The sequence below is a fragment of the Nicotiana attenuata genome, unplaced genomic scaffold (assembly GCF_001879085.1).
Source record: "Nicotiana attenuata strain UT unplaced genomic scaffold, NIATTr2, whole genome shotgun sequence".
Taxonomy (NCBI): domain Eukaryota; kingdom Viridiplantae; phylum Streptophyta; class Magnoliopsida; order Solanales; family Solanaceae; genus Nicotiana; species Nicotiana attenuata.
In genome coordinates this window covers 362,918-385,594 of record NW_017670364.1, presented here as the reverse complement: position 1 = coordinate 385,594, position 22,677 = coordinate 362,918, and the positions used below count along the sequence as shown (strand labels likewise).

General features: G+C 34.7%; 1 protein-coding gene across 1 annotated transcript; it reads left to right on the top strand.

Annotated features, from left to right (window-relative positions):
- The first annotated feature begins 3,792 nt into the window (after positions 1-3,792).
- LOC109238402 (MADS-box protein SOC1-like) lies at positions 3,793-21,688 on the top strand. Its single transcript, XM_019404850.1, has 8 exons — positions 3,793-3,969; positions 4,215-4,438; positions 11,855-11,936; positions 16,973-17,034; positions 17,190-17,289; positions 17,985-18,026; positions 18,158-18,199; positions 21,282-21,688. Exons 1-8 carry the CDS (start codon positions 3,946-3,948, stop codon positions 21,402-21,404), a joined length of 699 nt encoding a protein of 232 aa, XP_019260395.1. The 5' UTR covers positions 3,793-3,945; the 3' UTR covers positions 21,405-21,688.
- Positions 21,689-22,677: the final 989 nt, after the last annotated feature.

Sequence of the window (22,677 nt, the reverse complement as noted above, 5' to 3'; positions counted from 1 at the left end):
AAGCCTATTTCCAGAGTTAGTAATTCATCTCCTACTTCTATGTTGCCACCTGCAGAAGAAATAATTGTTGAGAGACATGAAGGACACACAAGTGATACTGGGGAGTTGAGAAGGTAAAGTAGAACTACTAAGCCCCCTATTTGGCTTAAGGATTACATTGGGCCACAACAAAAGTCCAATTCTTCCACTACAGCTCATTGCAAATATCCTATTGGTGATTTTATTCAGTATAAAGAATTATCCGCTTCATACCAGGCCTACATCACTCAGTTGTCTTCTGAGATTGAACAAGTTCCTATCATGAGGCAGCTAACGATGTGAAATGGATTGAATCTATAAAAGTAGAGATACAAGCATTGGAGGACAACAAGACATGGGAAGTGGTGTCATTGCCTCCAGGAAAAAAGGCAATTGGATGCAAATGGGTGTACAAGATCAAGTACACATCCAGTGGGAAAGCTGAAAGATATAAAGCACGATTAGTGGCTAAAGGGTACAGTCAAAAGGAGGGATTGGATTATGAAGAAACTTTTTACCAATAGTTAAAACGGTTACTGTCAGGTCTCCATAGCAGCAGCCAAAGGATGGAATCTCTATCAAACGGATGTTTACAATGCTTTCTTGCAAGGAGATTTGAATGAAGAAGTGTGCATGACCTAACCTCAAGGCTTCTCTCATCAACAAGGGAAGTCATAAGTGTGCAGATTGCTTAAGTCCCTCTATGGACTTAAGCAAGCCTCGAGGAAATAGAATATTAAGTTGACTACAACACTTCTTAATTTAGGATTCTAGTAGAGTCATTTTGACTATTCCATGTTCACTATTAAACAGGATTCTCATATTGTAGTTGTTTTTGTCTACGTTGATGACCTTCTGTTTACTAGTGATGACTCAGACCTTATTTCTGCTACCAAATATATTCTGCATCAAAATTTCAAAATCGTAGACCTGAGGGAGTTGAGGTATTTTTTAGGCATTGAATTTACCAGAAGTAAAGAAGGGATCATGTTGCATCAGAGAAAATATGCTCTTGAGCTCATCTCGGATGTTGGTCTTGCAGGATCTAAGCATGTTAATGCTCCTGTTGAGATTAATCAGAAACTCACCACAGTTACATATGATGATCATCTTGGGCTTAAAGATGATTCCTTACTTACAGATCCTAGTGCCTATCAAAGACTGATAGGCAGACTCCTCTATTTGACAATTACAAGGCCAGATATTTCCTTTGATGTACAATGTCTAAGCCAGTTCATGCAAGCTCCCAAGACTTCTCATATGGAAGAAGCTCTTAGAGTGGTTAGGTACATCAAACAAAGTCCAGGTCTGGGACTTCTTATGTCAGCCACTTCCTCTACACAACTAAAGGCTTATTGTGATGCTGATTGGGCAACTTGCCCTAATACCAGAAAATCAGTCACTGGTTACTTGGTGCAGTTTGGTGATTCCCCCATTTCATGGAAATTCAAGAAGCAGAGTACTATTTCCAGGAGTTCTGCTGAGGCAGAATATCGTAGTCTAGCTTCAACAGTGGCTGAGATTGTGTGGCATGTTGGTCTGTTCAATGAATTGGGTGTTGCTCTCACTTTTCCTGTTCCGCTTCATTGTGATAGTAAATCAGCAATACAAATTGCTGTCAATCCTGTGTTCCATGAACGAACGAAACATATTGGCATTGACTGTCATTTCATCCATGAGAAGATTCTTTTAGGCTTGGTTTAAACAGTCTATTTGAGGTCTGCTGATCAACCTGCTAATATCTTAACCAAGGGCTTGAGTAGTCTTCAGCACACTCATTTACTGTCCAAGCTATGCCTCAAAAACATTTTCATTGGTCCTAGCTTGAGGGGGGGGGGGGGGGGGGTAGGTAATGAGATATGTAATATGTGTCATGATCCAGGTTAATTGTGTAGGCTAGTAGTAATTATAGTTAGATGTTAGTATGGTTAATATAGTTAGTTAGTCGGTGATGGGTAGTTTTTAACTGTAGCATTGTAGAGTGTTTGAACATAACAGAAAATGAAATCTTTTTCTCTTATCTCTCTTTCTGCTCTGCTCTTCTTCTGTTCTCCATCTCATTTCTCTCGTGCAAATTCACAAAATTGACATCAATCAAACACCATCACATAGATTGGGATGGAGAGTAATTTTCTACAGCTTTCTTTCACTGAAATTATCTTCTTACTCTACTTATTTTTATTTTGCATTTTTCCTTAAATATTTATATCTCTATCCATTTTTGGTCTTTCTCTCTTCTTACCATGAGTGCTCACCGGAGCCGCTGTAGATTCATCACAAACACATAACAGAGGAGGGAGGGGGAGGGGGGGTGTTCCATTTGACCCATAATAAGAGGCCTCTCTATGTTAAAGTTTTTGTTCTGATTTTATTTGTTTTTCATTTTCTGGTTATTATGCCGTTTAGAACGATCGAAATAACTTAGGAGAGCAAAATATATATTAAGCATATTTAAAACGATAAAGTATTTGTTTATTGAAAGATGAAAATTTAGACTTTGAAAATGAAGACAGATTGACGAGAATATCAATTAATGAAGAATGACGATAATATCAAAAACTAATTATCATGTGCAATTTTAAAAAGAGGAGCATAAAAATTTATGACACTTAATTAATTGGGATAACTATACCAGTTTGACATGCAGAATAAACGAATATCAACTAATTAATATGCATGACTACTACAAAATAATCAAAAGCAGGAGTATAGTATATAATTTCATTTGTCAAGTTGAAAATTCGAAATCTTGATTTCTTTAAAAAAATTTGCCGGCAGAGAAAGGAATAAGATCATACTATATGAAGAAAGAATAAACAAAAAGAAAAGGAAAAAATCAAAATTTCCTTTATTTTATCGATATTAGTCAGAATCTGGAATCATCGAGAGATAACGTGGGATAAGTAAGATGTCTCCACCCTTAATTAGATATTTCGGATTTAGTCCTTAGACGAGATAAATTCTGATAGACTGTTCTTTTCTCTAAATGAGCCCTACGCAAATACGAATATAATTAGTCTAGTGAGTGGCGGCCCAAGGATAAAGCTGCTAAAGTAGCTGCTTTAGGCCCCCTATTTTTTGGTGCCCCAATTTTTCCTAATAAGTGATATATTATTTTGTTTAAAAAAATATTTAGTGTTTTAAATGAGAAAGTATAAATTTTCATAGTAAAAAAAAAAGATTGAACCATTGAGCATAAATTGAGAAAAGGAATAGTCTTTTTGGAAATCACTCTCTAGATCATAAATTGAGAAAAAAATCGATTATTCGTAACTCAAAAAAAGATTGAAACATTAATATAATCCCAAAAAGAATCCTTGATAAATTTTTAACGAACAATAAAATTAAAAATCCTAAATTAGAAAGGATGTCTGAAGAAAGATTAAATAGATTAGATGTATTAGAAATATAAAAAAAAAAAAAATTGTTAGAATGAAACGATTATAAATTACTAATAACTGTACATATAAAAGTTCTAAAAAAATGAACTTCAAACGAAATTATATACTTTTTTTTCTAACAAAAAAGCTTAAGGCCTCTTATTAAAGTTTTGCTTTAGGCCACCATGTTTATTGAGCCGCTCTTGAATCTAGTCAATGTATTTCTAATATGAAATATATAGATAAATAAAAAAATAAGAATCTGGAATAAAATTAAATTTTTGTGCCTTTAGTGGTCCCTGGGAGCGTCTCAAGGAATTAAATAGTCATGATTCTCTCTTGTTGCCAACCAATACTTATTTTATTCTTATCTCTTTCTTTGGAAATGTTTTTAGTACCTCTCTCTAGTGAGTTTACTAAAAGTAGAAAAAGACATAAGAGGGGTTCTTTCCTTTATCATTTTATGTCTTTTTACTATATATAGATCCACTGGCTGGAACTCAAAAGGGAAAGATAATACAAGTAGCACAAAAGTCTTAACAAATCAATGCTTCTTCATTTCCTTTGCCTGGTCAGCAAATTGTGTTTTCGCTAGCTAGCTAGGGTTTCCTTTGCCAGTCTTAAGTCTTTACTCTTTAGTCTTGACCTACCAAATTTGCCTGGTTCATCTTTCAGATCTGAGACATCCCAAAAAGGGTTTTGTGTCTTGATTTAGAACCTTTCTATTTTTGGAAACTTCCCATGAATTGCTAGGATTTCAAGATTTCTTTGGGTTTATTTTGTTTTAACGGAGATTTTTGACTTGAAATTGAACAGACGATTAAGTTGTACATCTCAAATCTTGATTTCTCAAGAATGGTGAGGGGAAAAACTCAGATAAAAAGGATTGAAAATGCAACAAGCAGACAAGTAACTTTCTCTAAAAGGAGAAGTGGGCTTCTTAAGAAGGCATTTGAGCTCTCAGTTTTGTGTGATGCAGAAGTTAGTCTTATGGTTTTTTCTCAAAAAGGAAAGCTTTATGAGTTCTCAAGTTCTTCCAGGTACAAATAATCTTATTCAACTTTTTGTTTTTAAATGTATTTACAGCATCTTCAAAGGATCCTTACGAATTAACTAACTGGCCTTTAGGATTTAATGCAACAAGTACCAAGTACAATGATCACAACTTCACTGTGCAAAAGGGACCCTTCTTGTAATTTTAATATTGTATTTTCTTTTGAGTCCAATCCTTCTAGTTTCTTTTGTGGATTTTTCTTCCTTCTCGGACTATATCTTTCTCGTGGAAACAGCCTAAGACTACGTACAATAAACTCTTATGGACGGTACCCCGGAACCCGCAAATAATAGGAGCTTAGTGCATCGGGCTGCCTTCGTACTATATCTTTCTCTCTTGCAATTTCCTCTTTCTTCTTTTTTCATATGATCGCGGTACATGAATTGTTAATATACTGAATAATCTGTACACGTCTTGATTAAGCCGTCTCTTGTACAAATTCTAGACAATTTTCTGTAAAATATGTAGCATACTACTCTTGAAACAATAAAGCGAATTTTGAAGTATGTGACAAGGGAATATAATATGATTATGCCTGAAGGGAAATTGTACTTGCTACCCAATCGTTATTTCCAATACCCCACCCACTTTTTGCCTGTTTATATCACAACTTAGTGCTAAACCCCAGTGGAAATCAACTTCTCCTCTTATACTTACCAACTTTGCATTTTGTTGGGATCCAGTAGCTTCACTAAAGTCAAATTTCTTCTTTCACACATTGATTTTATTTCTTCATTGGTAGATATAAGTGGTACATTGATTTTGTCATAAAATATCAACTTATTATCTTAATTACCAGCCTTCAGGTAACTTGCCTCATGTGTACGGAAATATATGTAATGCATTTAAATTTGCTTCTGTTCGTACACACCAAGTTTTTCAGTCGCCATAATAATTTCTGTCTTTTGTTTCTGGAAAGATAAGATTTGTTTTACATTGTTGTATTTAATACTTTGAGCAAAGACTTGATAAGAGCATAATTTTATTAAGGAGGATTTCCTCCACTAAATACAATTCAGTTACACACAAAGGAGATAACTCCTTAGGGTTCAGACTCTATCTAGGAGATACACTTTGTTGAATTGTTTGATTATTTCATTCAAAAGCTTAAACGGTTAGAAAAAGTATATTTTTATTTATTAAATTACGTTTGCAGTACGCCATCTCATATGCATGCTTAATTCTTTTTATGAGCAAGTATGTAGAAGTTCTTTTCTTGGATAATGAATGATGGCGAGACTCAAACTCTGGTCCTTTACATGCTCTGGTACCATATTAAAGTGTGTGGCCATTTTTTCTTATAGAGAATGCTCAAGTTTAATTTGACTGCTTAATATGATTACAACCACTAAATACATCTCTATTTATACTATTTGAAGAATAATTCAAGAGTCTTGCACAACTAACAAGATATATGCATGCATCACAAATTCCTACAATATATACTTGTTGAAAAATTAAGAGATATTAGCTTTCTTTAATTTGCTCTATCATCTTTCCTTATCTTTCATTGGCTAATGGTGTTGCTACACAGACCTGTAATTCATTATTTTAAAATTTGAAAAATACTTTTAGTATACTTCTTCTAAGAGATAAAAATTTCTTCTTTCACTTGAGAAACTTCATTGCCCGAGATATAATGTAGCTACTCAAGATCATTCATTTCATAAGTCTGCATCATATCCTGCTTGAGTTTCTGTATTATTTTCATCCATATAGAGGCAAATAATGAGAATGTTGTCATCTTCTTGCTCCTAATTTTACTTTTCTGAAAATTATATTATGTGTCAGTTTTATTGTAACAGACTCTTGATATTTGTTTCGGTTTATAAAGAGCTCTTTTTAGCATGTACGCATTCTTCTCTCCCCTTGGATGAAAAATCCTTGAGGTTGCTCAACATTGTTTCTTCTCTAAGTTTTTCATTTAGAAATGCAAACTTAACCTCAAGACAAAAAAAATTCATTTTTTTTTGTGCAACAATAACCATCAAGATTCTTATTGTCTCAAGTTTTGCAAGAAAAAAAAAAATTCATAGAAATTAATACCTGGTGTTTGTGTGAAATCTCTAGTTTTGATTTTGTAAATCCAAGACTTACAATCTCTCGCCAAGACTTGCAACTTTGTAAGTGTTTTTTCTCAATTATTTGAAATTCTTCCCAAACATCATACTGTATTGCCTCCTCATAGTTTTTTGACTCAATACAAGCAAAGTTGCATATTTGGTAGACGTAACTCAACCTTCTTACGTATTTTTCTTGGAGGTGATTCTTCATCTTCTTGATTTGAGATTTCTCCCCCTTGAGGGACATCTTCTTCTTCCTCTTCTTGACTTGGCACATTCAGAGAAATGATGAAAATATTTTTATCTTTCAATCCATGTTATTATTTATACATCTCTGCTAACAATTGTTAGTTTCCATATTGAGAAGCCTATACGTTTTAATCACACATCACTATTACCAAGACAACTGCATTTTTGGCTCCTTTCATCCAGTTTTGTTCTTTTTAACACAGGTACAAGAGCATAACAAATACAGTCACACCCAAAAAATTTCAAATGTCTTACAAAAGATTTTAGCTTCTTCTTCAAGCCTTTGTCGGACACCTATATGTTAATTCTTGACTTGTGTATTCACCTTCAAACTATCATTGGGAATAGCTTTTATGTTATAAATATTCTTTTGCTTGACAACAAAAGTTCTAAATCTCTTGAAAAAGCAAATATTTTTAATTTTCTTCCAAGACATAAATCCATTTCATTCTTGAAAAATCATCAAAAAAGAAATTAATTATAACGTACCTTTGGCTTCCCAAATATGGAGTCCTTATTGGCCCATAAATGTCTGTATGGATTAGTTCCAAAGGTGCACTTTCTCCAAACTTACTTTTTGAAAAAGGCTTTCTATGTTCTTTTCACATAATACAACTTTCACATGGATCTATTACTGTGTATTTCAGGAAGGTTTTGCACCATTTTTTTTGGTTTGTGAAGCTTCAAGCCATGAAAATTCAAATGACAAAATCTTTTTATGCCAAAGCCCTACAACTTAAATTTTGAATGCATTGCAATAAATTTGTAAAGGAAAGTTTTTGTTTACCATATTTACATCAATAATGACTTGATTTGTGATGGAAGTTTAAGAAGGCTAGGAATCCAAGAAGTTCAAGTAGTCCAAGAATCCATTCAAGACCAGAATTTCTTTTAAATAAAGATTTGAATTTCTTACTTGTTTCCTAGTAATTTGATTCTTGTTTTAGTACGATTATATTTTTAGTTCTAGTTAAACTAGAATTGTTACTTGGTATCCTATTCCTACTAGAATTCCTTTTTTCTATTTTAGTTATGATGGGTTTTCTTAACCTTATTCTTATTTTAGTTTAATTAGGATTAGTTTTTCTCAACCTTATCAATTTTACTCATTGTAAGGCCTATTTAAAAGCCTCAATATGCTAAAAATGGACATTGATGAGTAGTTTTTCTAAGCTCTTGCTTCAAATTCGTGATTTATCTTTTGTTTCATTCTTCTTACTTTATTTAACGTGTCTTGCAATCTTGCGGGATTGAAGAACGAGTGGGTAAGGTTCTTTTCATCTTACATTTTTCTCGTGTGAGTTTGAAGAACATTTTCGGTAGTTTCGTGAAAAACTTTAGTGGGTACTTTTATTTTCTTTTCTTTGTGCTTGAACAAATCTTTGAAAGTATATTAATTTGATATCAGAGAACAAGTTCTAGGTCCGAATTCGTGAATTGCTATCTTGTTCATCATGTAGCTAGACCAGAAAAAAAGAGTTCGGGATCCTCTTCAATTGATGAACAACTTTAGATTGAAAGATCAAGAACTACATCCCTTGAAAGAAACAATGAAAAAATTAAAGTGCAACTAGATTAATCAAAAAAATCAATGCAAATCTAACTTGATTGGTTGAAGGCTTTGGCGATTCAAAATCAGCCACCAAATTCCCCACAACCCCTACAACCTCCACCAAGATAAAATATACCAGTGCTACTGCGACATCTTCTACTTCGAGATCTACCAATTCAACCGCGTAGAGCAGGACATATTAAGCAAGCAGAAGATGCTATAGTTGACTAGGGCATGGGAGTACCGAGGCGTCAAGCTTACTATGATAAAAACTTAAATTCAGAATGCTCAGATAGTTAAGGTATTGAAGAGTATGAGTCTAATGAAGTTCAATATCAATATCATAGAAAGAGACCCCAGAGAAGGCCACACAGTAATAATCGAGAGAGGTATCAACGTGATGACATTAAGCTTGAAATTTCGGAGTATGATGGTAAATCTCAAGGCGATGAATTCAGTGATTGGCTTATAACTATTGAGCTTTTTTTAATTATAAAAAATATTTTGATAAGAAGAAGGTCAAACTTGTTGCTATAATCTTTAGAGGTTATGCATCGCTATGGTGTAAAAACCTCAAAAGGGAGCGAGAGCTTGAAGGAAAAATACGAATTCACACTTAGGAGAGAATGAAACGAGAATTGCGCAAACAGTTCTTGCAAGAGACATATGAAGAAGATTATTACTTGAAGTTTCATCTTTTAGACAAGGAACTTTATCCGCATATGAGTACACCGGAGAACTTAAGTATCTTAGGCTCAAGAGTGACATTAAAGAAAAATCAGCCCCCCTAATTGCACGATATTGACTAGATTAAATAAGCCAATTGATAATATGATATGATTGCAGTCCCGTTGGACCTTTGGAGATGTTGTCAAACTAGACAAGGTCATAGAGATATAACATAGGAAAACCAAAGCCAAATTTTCATCAACTACCATAAAATAACCGAATACTTTCAACCATGAGAGTGATAGTTTGAGCTCTACAAAGGCATAATCATCTACAACAAAATCAAGTGTTCAGATAGATGAAGGGAAGTGCATGATTTCAAAAGCTATTTTTTAAAAAGAGATGCCATAAATATGGAGGACTTGGGCATATACAAGTTGTGTCCTAATAAAAAGGCATTTACCATTCTTGAAGGAGAAACAAACGAAGAAAATTATTATGAAGAGCGACATGATGACAGCTTGAAAGAAGTAGCTATATATGAAGATGATGGAGAATACCTTGTGATCCAACGAGTTCTTCATTCAGATAGCAAGGAGGAACCATGGTTGTAACACAATATTTTTCATACACGTACATCCAAGGGATAAGTTTGTACGCTTATCATTGATCCCGGAAGTTGTACCAATGTAGTTTCTGAGGAAATGGTTACCAAATTGGGGTTTAAGATGGAGCCATTGCAGAAGCCATACAGCATGAGGTGGCTAGATGAAGGAACAAATGTACATGTTAATAAACGATGCCTTATTCTTTTCTCTATTGACAAGAATTATCAAGATAAGGTTTGGTTTACATATAATGCCTATGAATACTTGCTATTTACTGCTTTGGAGACCATGGAATATAATAGAAAAGTAATTCATGATGACTTCAAGAACACTTATTTGGATCAAGAATGGAAAGAAGATCAAACTACTCCCGATGAACCCTGAAGATTTAAAGAAGTCAAATCTTAAAGTGAAGGAGACATACATCACAAGAGCTAAGGTAGAAGAACACTTGAAGGTGGAAAAGAAAGTGCTTGTTATAGTACCTAAGGAAGTGGAATCTATCACCAAGAAAGATTAATTAGAAGTTATTGACCCACGACTTCAAGTAATATTAGACGAGTTTTATAATGTTGTGTCTGATCTACATCTTCTTCCTTACCACCAATGAGGCCAATTAAACATCAAATTGATTTAGTTCCAGGCGCACCCCTTCCTAATAAATCAGCATATCAGATGAATCCAACAATTTGTGTCATTGGATTTTTGCCTTTCCGAGAAGCTCAACACAATATGGACTTGATTGTCGATCTATCATTCCAAACGAGTCAGCATATTGCATTACTAAAGTCCATTCAAATATGAATGAACAAAAGGAAGGATTACCAATAAAGAAGTGGATAATGGTGAGTTTGAGGTATATTGGAGAAATAAGATGTCTTCACCTCATAAATATATATAGCCATTATCAAAGTGAATGTTGGTGTACAAGCATATCAATTGATGCAGTCTTAAGAAAAGCGTTGATCTCTATACTTAATTTCAAAGCTAGACATGGAGTTGGCTAAGTTTCATGAAATTCCAACATCAATGACTTCATAATTAAGTTAAAGTTTGAGAATCAACATAGAAAGATTACATGGAGAAGGTTTGGTAGAAAGTTGAAACTTAAAAAGTGGAATTTAGTATGACCACATGCTAAGTTTTCTTACAACGCGAAAAAGCTCAATAATAATCTAGCGAAATGTAATTTGAAACCCGGTGAGCATTGAGTCGTTATTCTTTACCATAGCAAATCTTGCGCCATCTGTAAATGTTGTTAGACTCGAGGACGAGCCTTTTTCAACCAGGGGAGAATGATGCAAGTTCAAGAAGGTGAAGAATCCAAGAAATTCAAGTAATCCAATAATCCATTCAAGATTAGGATTTCTTTTTCCTAAAGATTATGATTTCTTATTTCTTGTTACTTAGTAATTTGATTCTTGTTGTAGTAGGATTATATTTGTAGTTCTAGTCAAACTAGGGTTGTTAGTTGGTGTGCCGGCACATTCCTACTAGAATTCTTTTTTCCTATTTTAGTTAGGATAGATTTTCTTAACCTTATTCTTATTCTAGTTTAATTAGGATTAGTTTTATTTAAACTTATCAATTTTATTCATTGTAAGGCCTATTTAAATAGGCTGAGATGGACTGGATTAAGATGGACTGAGTTTAACAAATGGGGGGAGGGGGGGGTCAACGACCAGCCCAATCTTAAACGGGTTGGGCGAGTTGAATGGGTTTAGGTTCGAATTGCCACCCCTAGACGCACCTCAAGATCGTTGGAGACCACTTGTCCATAACAAAGTAAACATCTTCCTTAACGTGTTTAATTCTAGCATGGAATATAGGATTGGTAGTAATGTAGGTGGCTGAGTGATTGTCACCACAACCTAGGAGCAACAGGAAGGTGTACACCAAGATGTACCCTTTTCATAATAGTTGAAGGTTGAGGAACAATATTGTCATTTGTTATTTAGAGTAAGAATGGAAAAGCATGATTACATCTGTTGTAGCATGGCAATATTGTAGAATGGTCACCTTATTACACACATGACATTGAATTGGTAGGTTTGATGAATGTGAGGCAATATTATTAATCTCCAGTTTCCCATACAAAGCATTCATCTTATCAAAGGATCTGAGCTAGTACAAAAACATCAAAAAGTCTATCACAGTTAGGTTAATGATTTAACTATATATCACCTCATTTTTTGTTCCATTATTGTTCAGTAACATGTTAGAGAACTAATGAGTTTCTTTCATTTTTTTCCTTTTAACAGTACTAACAAGACAATAGAACGTTATCAGAAGAATGACAAGAATTTGAGACATGACAAAATATTGCTTGAACAAACTACCGAGGTTAGCATTCTTTTCGTTTATGCCTTGTTTATATGCTGCTTATGCATTTTATAAAAGCTTAAGTTATATGTATCACTGAAAAAATATATTTACAATCAGGTTACTTATAAGGTAATTACACATTAATAATCAGGTTGTTGAACTTGAAAGGGGGTTAATTTGTAAGACTTGTCTTAGACAAATTCCACATTTGAGGGGAAAGTTAGAGGCCATATATATAAGGGAAATTCAGGATTCAACTGTTGAGGTGACACAGCGAGGTAAATGAGCAATCTTTCACCGTCTTTTGGTTTGACTAACAAAGGCGGATTCGATAGATATGACTTTAGGTCCTTGAGAGTTTGTTGTCACTCATCAGTCCATTCAAATTGATTCTGCTTTTTCAATACTGAAAAGAATTTAAAACTTTTTCCGACGACTTTGATATAAACCTTCCCAGAGCTGTTATCCTTCCTATTAATCTCTACACTTTTTTCTTGCTCGTGAGTATATCTGGAATTTCCTCAATAGCTTTGATCTATGCAGGATTTACTTCAATACCCCTATTAGAAACAAAAAGTCCTAAAAACATACCTGAAGCCACGCCAAAAGCATATTTTTCCGGATTTAGCTTCATATTATATTTGTGGAGAATTTCAAAGGTGTCTGACAAGTGTTGAAAATGATCACCCGCCTGTGTTGACTTGACTTACATATCGTCTATGTAGACTTCCATGGTTTTTCCCAGATGTTCTTGAAAAAAATTTATCACCAATCTTTGATATGTGGCTCCAGCATTTTTCAAGCCAAATGGCATGATTTTATAACAATAAGTCCCCCTGTTTGTGATAAATGAAGTTTTTTCTTCATCTAGAGCGTCCATTTTTATTTGGTTATATCCTGTGTACGCATCTAAAAAGCTTAAAAGTTCATGACCTGCGGTAGAATCAATTAGTTGATCTATATGCGATGAAGGAAATGACTCTTTAGGACAAGCCTTATTTAAATCAGTATAGTCTACTCAAACTCGCCATTTTTCGTTCTTTTTTGGAACCACAATGGTATTAGCTAACCAATCAGGGTATTTTACCTCTCGTATTGAACCAATTTTCAAAAGTTTTTGTACCTCATCCTGGATCACTTGATTTTTGAAGGATCCTTGCTTCCTTTTCTTTTGCTTGACAGGCGGGTGCAATGGATTCTCATTCAGTTTATGAGTCATCACCTCCGATGGTATACCTGTCATATCTAAGTGCAACCAAGCAAAGCAATCTGTGTTAGCATGTAAAATTTCAATTAGCTTACCTTTCATCTCGGGGCTCGAATTTGCTCTGATGTAAACTTTCCTGTCTATCCAGTGGTCAAATAATATTACGGCTTCGAGCTCCTCGGTGGCTGTTTTAATGTTCTCATTTTGCTCAGGCTCCCGAATCACATCGGGTCTTGAGTCAACATCGGTTTGCCCTAGCGTGTCTTCAGTTGAGGTTTTAACAGCAGCGTCCTCAACTGAATTCTGTAATTGCTATTCCGCATCTGAACCGTTGGCTCTTGTGCTTGTAAACTCCACCGAGTTGATTTTTTGTGAAGCTTGGTGGTCTTCGCGGATTTTGACGGATTCCCCACTGTGAAGGAAATTTGATGACTTGATGTAAAGTGGATGGGACAACATCAATATCATGAATCCATGGCCTTCCCAGAATCATATTATAGGCCAGATCTGCGTCTATCACCTGGAACTTCGTATCCTTGATGACCCCTTCTGCAAATATGGTAATTACAACTTCCCCTTTCGTTACTACGCTTGAATTAATAAAACCCAGACAAGGTTCGTGCTTTTGGTATGACCTTATCATTAGCTTGCATTTCATTCACCACCCTCAGTAAAATGGTGTTTACTGAGCTACCTGGATCAATCAAAACTCGTTTTACATTAGTATCATATACAAGAAAAGATATTACCAGTGCATCGTTGCGAGGAATCATAAATAATCCATCTGCATCTTCATCATCCAATGTTATACTGCCGCTATCCAAGACTTGGCGAACTCGCTTTCCGTGAGTGACAGTCACTTTTGACGTCTTTTTGCGGCTGTATATGTCACTCCATCGACCTCATCTCCTCCAGCTAATACATTGACTGTTCTTTTTTGTGATGAAAGTTTTGGGGGTTCCTGTCTGTTCTTCATGTATAATTGTCTTCCTTTCTCACTGAACAGATCAGTAAGATAACCTTGCTTTAATAAATGTTCGACCTCTCCTTGCAAAAGCCTGCAATCTGCTGTTCTATGGCTATTATCATTATGAAACTCGCACCAGAAATCTAGGTTTCTTTTGTTCGGATCCGACCTCAACTCTTTTGGCCATAACACCTTATCTCCTATACCTCTTAAACAGCCACTAATTCAGAGGTGCTAACGTTAAAGCTGTAATCCGCTATTCTTGCTTGCGTATCGGAATCATTGTTTTGGGCATCTCGCTCCTTTTTTAATCTAGATGAAGAGCTCGTATTTTTCACCTTGATCTTAGATCAAATTGTGCATCTTTTTACCTATTTTTATAGGACCTCGTTTCTGATTCTGAGCGCCTCGAACCTGATCTTTCTTCGTCCCTAGGAGGTGCCATCGTATCTTCTTCTATCCGCAGCTTCGTACTGTATCTATTGTACACATCGTTCCAAGTTGTTGCAGGACATTCTCGCAAACTTTCCTTCAATATCCTCGTGGCTTCTGAACTTTTCTCGTTCAAGTTGGTCGCGAATTCCATAGCCGCCCAATTATCAGGTACTCGAGGCAATATCATCCTCTCCCGCTGGAATCTATCTACGAGTTTCCTGAGCAATTTTGTACTTGCTTCTTTAACTTTAAAGATGTCCTCCATCCCTTTTTCAACTTTTTAAGCTCCCGAATGTGCTTTTATAAATGAATCTGTAAGCCCAGCAAAAGAATCAAAAGAATTTTCAGGTAAAAGAGAATACCATGTTTAATGCCCCTTTTTGTGAGTGTTTCACCAAACGTTTTAACCAAAACTAATTCGATTTCTTGCTTGGTTAAATCATTGCCTTTCACATTGGTAGTAAATGCAGTTACGTGATCACGAGGGTCAGTTGTTCCATCATATTTGGTAATATTGGGCATTTTGAATATTTTGGGAATTGGTAAAGGTACTTCACTTGGCTTCTACGGTTGTTGTGAATACTTGTCAATATCCACTCCTTTGATCACAGGTGGTACGCCAGGTACTTGCTCTATATGACCGTTTTTCTCCTTCAACTGTTTCTGCAAAGTTAGCACTAATCTTTGTAAATTAAAATTATTTGGTGTACCTGACCCTCCACCACGAGATTCATTAGGAATTTCTCCACTTCTAGAGTTATCAAGCCCTAAATGCGGGTTCTCCAAAGTTGTCGTGTTAACTGGCGGAGGAGTTTGTGCCGCATTGGGTAATCCTCTGACAAAAGCCTGCAGTGCACTGTTCACGTGTTCTGCAATCAATTGCTTTAGAGCATCTTGCTCCACGGTTTGTTCGTCTTCTTACTGATCATCAGCGCGCGAAGCAGACCTTTCAGGTGAATTCTCACGGGATTGCCGAGGGGATCCTATAGGTGTGTGGTGTGGTGGAGTTCCACCTTGTTGGTTCAGCTGATCGTTCTCGTTAACAGTTGACATACTGGGTTGTTAAAAATGGAGTTTGGAAAGTGAACAGATTATCGGATTCTCGATAACGGAACCAATTTGTTTAACCAAAAATAGAATTCTCGGTCAAAGTCAATATCTAGAAGAAATCGGGTTAATGATAACCAAGATTTACTTCACTTTCCCAACGATTATGGAAGAATGGATCAAAGAATGAAAATGATTGATAGAGAAAATAAGAAATGAACTAATAATCACTCCCAAAAATTAAGGCTTAAAGCTTGGAGAATAAAGCAAAGAATAACAATATGGATTTCAATAATAATCATTACTTGCCATTACAAATGAAATTTCAGCCGTTATATATGAGCATACAATTATAACGGTTCCCTTACATAATTTGGGCTCACTAATGGTATTAATTGTATTGGTTGCCCGTTACCATGTTTAACCGTAATAGAAACATTTATGACTAATGATTTCCTTGTAACTGTACCGATTTCCCTTCCTTATTTACATCAGGTTCGTGTAACTTCCCTTCTTTGTAGCCTTTATTCATTTCACTCCTGTTTCTCCTTTTACGGCTGCCAGGTTCGGTTCTTTCCTCAATGTAACCCCGTGGGTGTTTCTCCCGTACCTTTTTTTGCACTCTTAAATTTGTCTAATTAAGAATGTCACTTGTCCTTACATCGATGTCCCACGTATCATGCCCCATCAGCTTGTTGATAGCCCACGTGTCATGTCTTTTTTCCACCAATACAGAAAACCTAACTGGAAAAAATCAACAAATTCTGGTACTGTAAAAGGAAAAAAAGAAACAGCATTAACATATTAATAAGTATAGGAGCAAAGATCTCTGAAACGAACTTGAACCTAAAACCTCGAAAGACAAGTACAGAAAATCTGGGAAATATACCACAAGGACTTAAAATTTTGGACAGAGACAATCTTTATCTCTCTTAGCAAATGAATTTCTAACATGGTTACTCCTTAATATAAGAATCTGGGGATTGAGTTTTTTGTTGAGGTGTCCGACCATCTTTTATAAATGCTTAAGCTATTGGAGTGAGTTCAACACGCCTTCTCACATGCGAGCTTGATACATTCTATTTTATGAGTCATGCACGAGAAATTTTTTTTGGATAATAAATGGCAATGAGACTCGAATTCAGGACCTTTGTCTGTTCTGATATCATGTTGAACTGTATGTCCATCTCATCTACATGCTTAAGCTTTAGAAAAAGCACACTCCTATTTACTTAATTACGTTTTCAACATGCACATGAAACTTTGTAATACTAGCTACTTTTTGCTAGATGCCTTTTCTTTTTCATTATTGTCTATTGCCGAAGAATGCTCAGAAGTAAACAACATTAGCCATAGAAATGTTATTGAATGCTACTTCTTCTTTAAATTGCTTTGTAGCATTTGAAAGAGGAGGCTGCTACTATGAGTAGGAAGCTGGAGCTTCTTGAAAACTCTAAAAGGTTTCTTCTCTACTACTTCCCAATACTGCATTGTCATAATTTTTAAGCTAAGCAATAAAATAACTTCATCCTTGTATTACAAGCTTCGTAATAAATTGGCATATAGTATATGATTTTGAAATATTAGTTTGTTGTGTTTTGCTTGTTCATTGCAGAAGGATTTTAGGAGAAGATTTAGATTCTTGCTCCATTGATGAACTTGAAAAGGTAGAAGAACAGTTAGAACGAAGCTTAAGAAACATTAGGGCAAGAAAGGTACAATATTACAATATCAATTTTTTTTTTTCATTTTGGTAATTCAAACATTTTATTATCACTGAGCACATTTACAGCTTGATAAGAACAAAAAAATAGGCTCCTACTTCACTTGACACTGCATCCCCAGTGTTGTAGTATGCTTCATTCATGTGACAACCTAAGCAATAGAATCTCCATTCTAGCCATCCTACAGAAATCAGCTAGTGAACAAACTCTCTCCTACTTACTCTAAGGACTACTCCTCTATTCCAGCTATTAAGGGTAGAAATTCAAATCCTGTAATTTCCGAGCTAGTTTTGGCTTCCTGTTTTCTCTATAGTGTATTTCCTGGATGATTATATTAACCCCACGATTGCTGTAGCAGGCCTGGTAGTATTGGTGAACACTCTGTTGTTCCTTTCTTGCCATACATAATAGATCCTACCAGCCATTGTCATTCTAAATATCTCAGCTTTGGCATCCTTTCCCATGCAATTTGTCATAGCCCAATCAAGTTCAGCCTCCCACTCTATATATATATATCATTATACTGTCGTATTTATTTTTGTTCCTTTTGTAGTTATTTATTATGTTGCTCGGACTCTCGAAATTGTACCATACCCGTATTTTATCCTTCAAAAATGCATTACTTTTGAACGATCCCGACACTTTTGAATACTAATATTCTGCCATCTTCTTCTGTTTTGTTCCAGAGCCAGCTATTGAGGGAACAGATTGCTCTTCTAAAGGACGAGGTAAATGCATACTTTATTATATCCATAAAATCTCGTTTTATTATTCTATTTACATATCAATTCAGTTCAAAATAACTGTGAGATCATTCACGTACTAATTGCTTCAGAATTTCCTTATTCTCTTGTCCCAGGAAAAAGTCCTAATGGAGGAAAATGCAGAATTACGGAAAGAGGTGAGTTAGTGCTTGAATTTCAATGCCCTTAACATACATATCTGTTATTTTATTGATTCAATTTGTTTGATATAGTCTGACTCGACACGAAGTTTAAGAAAGATCTTTTTTTTTTTTAAATTGTGATTTCAAACATGTCATATAGTTATGTGGCTACAATACTTAACGGAACTACTTGTGATCTTAAACATCCTATGTCATTTATCCGACTATAAAAGTTTCTCATTGAGAAAATATGGAAATGCATTGTTTTTTAGATGGACTAATAAGAAATTTGGTACCCAAATAAAATGGAACGGAACATGTGTTTTTAAAATGTATTTATGGTGTAGCTCAGGTTAGCAACCCATGAAGTTAACAAGTCCGATATTTGGTCCAAAATGCGACCATATATACAGAGAAATGCAGAGGTAGGTGATTCTGGTTTTGATTCTCGAACGATGGCTTAGCTATGGAGCCAACAGAACCTTAACGGAAGTTAACCTTTAATTTGTTGCCTCCACTATTCTTACCAGATAGATTTTATTTGTATACACGAATTTTATACTGTCAGTATAGTTTATCCGGAAAAGGGCCAAAAACGTCCTTGAACTATTTGAAATAGCTCAAAAATACCTTCCGTTTGTTTTTGGTGTCAAAAATATCCCTGCCGTCTATGTTTTGAACCACAAATGCCAATTAAACCGTTAGTCTTGCCATTGAAGCTGACATGGCAGTCCAATTGGGTTAGATTTGCTTGCATGGCCATCCACCTAAGCAATCCATATATACAGAAAAAGTTTATTCTTTGTTTTTGAATCCTAATCACAAAAAAAAAATCGAAAAATTTAAAAAATACCAAAATAGCTCTTGATTGGGGTTTATGATTTGATCAAAAAACTCCATTGTTCTCTTTTGTAAATTTATGATTAGTTTGAACTAATTTTTTATATGCTTATTTGTTATAGCTTCACAATATCAACCCAACAATGCCTAGTAAGATTCAGATCAAACCAATCATAAATTTAAAAAATGCTTTTTCAGATTATCAAGCTTTTAAGAACTTTTCCATGAAGGTTTTCCTTTTTTTTTTGGGTTTTAGCTCAGATGTTCAAACCAAGAAATCAGTTGTTAAAGTTCAATTTTTAGCTTCAATCGCAATATAGAAGCACTTTACAGTAACATAAAATTAAAATTTGACAGCAAATATTTTCAATGACCCAACAACAACGACAAAATATTTCACCAAGAAGGTTTCAAATCAACAACTATTTTCAAATTTTGACACACAAAGAATGGCTACACAAGTTTTCCAACAACAATCAACCATTTGAATTAAATTTGACCCTCATGACCCTAAAACCCAATCAGTGAGCTCGATCCTTCGACACACATGTACAACTTCAAACAAACTTCAGCACAATGGAGTTTTTTAATCAAATCATAAACCCCAATCAAGAACTATTTTGGTATTTTTTAATTTTTTGATTTCTTTTTTTGTAATTAGGATTCAAGAACAAAAAATAAACTTTTTGCCATGCTGGATTACTTAGGTGGATGGCGATGTAAGCAAATCTAACTCAGTTGGACTGTCATGTCAACTTCAATGGCAAGACTAACGGTTTAAGGGGCATTTGTGGTCCAAAACATAGACGACGGGATATTTTTGGTACTAAAAACAAACGGAGGGTATTTTTGAGCTATTTCAAATAATTCAAGAATATTTTTGGTCCTTTTCCATAATTTATCTTATTGCAATAGGTTACATTCAAACTCTTTATCAAACACATTCAAACTCGGTACGAGTTAGCACTGTTAGAACTTAAGGATTGTTTGGTAGGAGGTATTAGATAAAATAATGCAAGCATTAGCTCTATGCATTGCTAATACCTTGTTTGGTATATTTTTTCAACCTATGTATAACTAATACTTGGTATTATCCTATGTATAAGTAATGCATAGAAAACCATGGCATTATTAATACCAAGGCTATTAATGCATGCATTAGTATGGTTAAAGACAAAATTGTCCTTAAAGTCTCTTAAAGCTAGAAAATATGGAGGGCATTTTTGTAACCAATTATTTTTCTTAAAAATTATGCAATGCATTATAATTTTAATACACCACACCAAACAATAGATAAAAAATAATATCTGCATAACCAATGCTTGCATTACTAACCCATGCATTACTAATTCATGCATTACTAATACACCTTATTTTGCACTATTCTTATACACCCTACCAAACGACCCCTTAGAAGTTCGGGGAGGAGACTCTCAAATCAGTCATTTTCTTTTGAAGACAAGTGGAAGAAAGTTTTCAACTTGACTTACAAAAAATGACTATACAGTCAAACCTCTCAATAACAACCTCGTTTGTTCGGAATATTTTTGGATATTATAGTGAAGTGTTGTTATATAGGGATGTTATAGAGAGGTCTATATATATATATATATATATATATATATTGTGAAAGTATTTATAGGACTTCTTTTAGCATGCATGTGCCTAGTCTAGCACATATACCTTAATTTTATTTTAACTTTTCTTCTTCCCCACTTCATGATTAAAACCAAACATATATCTTAGTATTAGTTTCCTAATACATGAAACTAAGAAAATTCATGTACTACTTGGAATGAACCTAGTTCATTTTTCCATCAAGAAAAGCTCAATGCCTTGAATCTTTTTCGAAAATAGTTTTGATAGAACTGTGACAACTTGTGAAGTATTGCACCTTCTTTTGTTGCTGGAACCAACACAATTTGTGTAAGTATCTTGACGGATTTTTATTTTATTTTTGGTTTTCCACCTGGAGTCCGGTGCCCTCATAGCTAGAGGTCCAGATTTATTTGGATCCGCTCCATGGTAAGGTCCTAAAAGGGGTAGCACCCCTGCCAGTATTTTTTTCATTTCTAGAGTTTAAACCCGAGACATCTGGTCAGGGTGGTGAAATCCTATACATCTCACACCAGCGTCTTCATGGAGTTGCAGTTTGTATTGTAAAATATTCTATTTAGTAGTGTTTACTTGTCTCCATTTTTTAATGAGTACTATTTTAATGCTATTTAAGAAAAGCTAAATATTCTCTATTTTTCAGTATGAGGTCCGACCGCTGCCTTTATTTATTGATCGACAAGAAGAGGAACATCTTCAGAGACAGACAATGGATGTAGAGACACAGCTATTTATTGGACCCCCAGAAAGACGAAGTTCACACTAATTTAATTACCAATTCTCTGCTAAGAAAGTTCCATAACTTCGACCATTTGCAACTGTAATTTTATTGAGTTGATGAATAAAGCAAAAAAGAAAAAAGAAGAAAGAAAGAACCAAATTGGCATATGTTTTTTTTTCCCTATTTTTCAGGCGTAATTATAATCTAAATGGAGTATTAATGTGTTACATTGTAAGGTATTGGATGTATATTGGTTGTTATACTTGTATAGTATCATTTTCTATGTTAAAATACTCCATATATCAATATATATGTGGTCATTTTGGAAACTGATTTTGTCCTTTTCATTTCATTTCTCGAGTTAAGTCTATTCCACCACCTGACATTTTGGACAATATCCTGAGATATTTTCTGGAGGATTTGGGTCCAACTAATTAAGTTTCAGGTTGACAACACGCAAAGTGTTTTATGCAATTTACTCCACTGATCACTTTTGGATATTTTGGTTATAATTTAGAATCTGTCATTTAATTCATATCCCTTGCAACATTACTAAAGTAGAATATATGGTGTGGTCTGGAAATGGTATTATGATTTTTTTGTGTGGAAAAGAAGCATTGCTTACACTGCAGTATTAAGCAATTCATCTGTTGAGACTTGAGACAACTCACCAAGGGCGTATGTAGCTTAAGGGGTATGAGTTCACGCGAACCCTATTTTTTTCTTTAAATCATGTATAATAATGTTATATTTTTTAAAAATTATTTAAATATATGTGTGTGTACCCATGCTTAAAGACTTCTATAGTGTAATAGTTATTGTGTGCACCTCTACGAGTGAAACTAGCAGTTTTTTTCAAATCCCACTTTGAACCTTGGCACGGAGTATGTGTGTGTGTGTGTCTATATATATATATATATGTGTGTGTGTGTGTGTGTCTGTGTGTCTGTGTGTGTGTGTGTGTGTCTGTGTGTCTGTGTGTGTGAAAATCACTAAAATTTCAAAAAGGTCAAATATAAATTCTAGATCCACCTCTTCACAATTAATAGTGCACCCATCATCTTGAATCCCGGATCCGCTTCAACTCACCAGGTGTCGGTGACGACGGCCGTTCAGTTTTGGATGGTGACAATATTTTACCTCATTTAGGATAACTGATTTAGGTGATATATACCATTTGTCTTAGTTTAGATGTCTATACATATGTATAATCGCTTTTATTTCTTAATGTAGCTTTTTCCTATTTTACATTTTTACAGAAAGAAGGTTATTATCTTACCTCATATATTCTCCAATAAAATACCAAATCCTTTAAATA

Coding starts and splice junctions, on each gene's coding strand:
- LOC109238402 (XM_019404850.1), top strand. CDS start 3,946: ATGCTTCTTCATTTCCTTTGCCTG. Junction 4,439..11,854: donor GAGTTCTCAAGTTCTTCCAG/GTACAAATAATC, acceptor TCCTTTTAACAG/TACTAACAAGACAATAGAAC. Junction 18,027..18,157: donor TTGCTCTTCTAAAGGACGAG/GTAAATGCATAC, acceptor CTCTTGTCCCAG/GAAAAAGTCCTAATGGAGGA.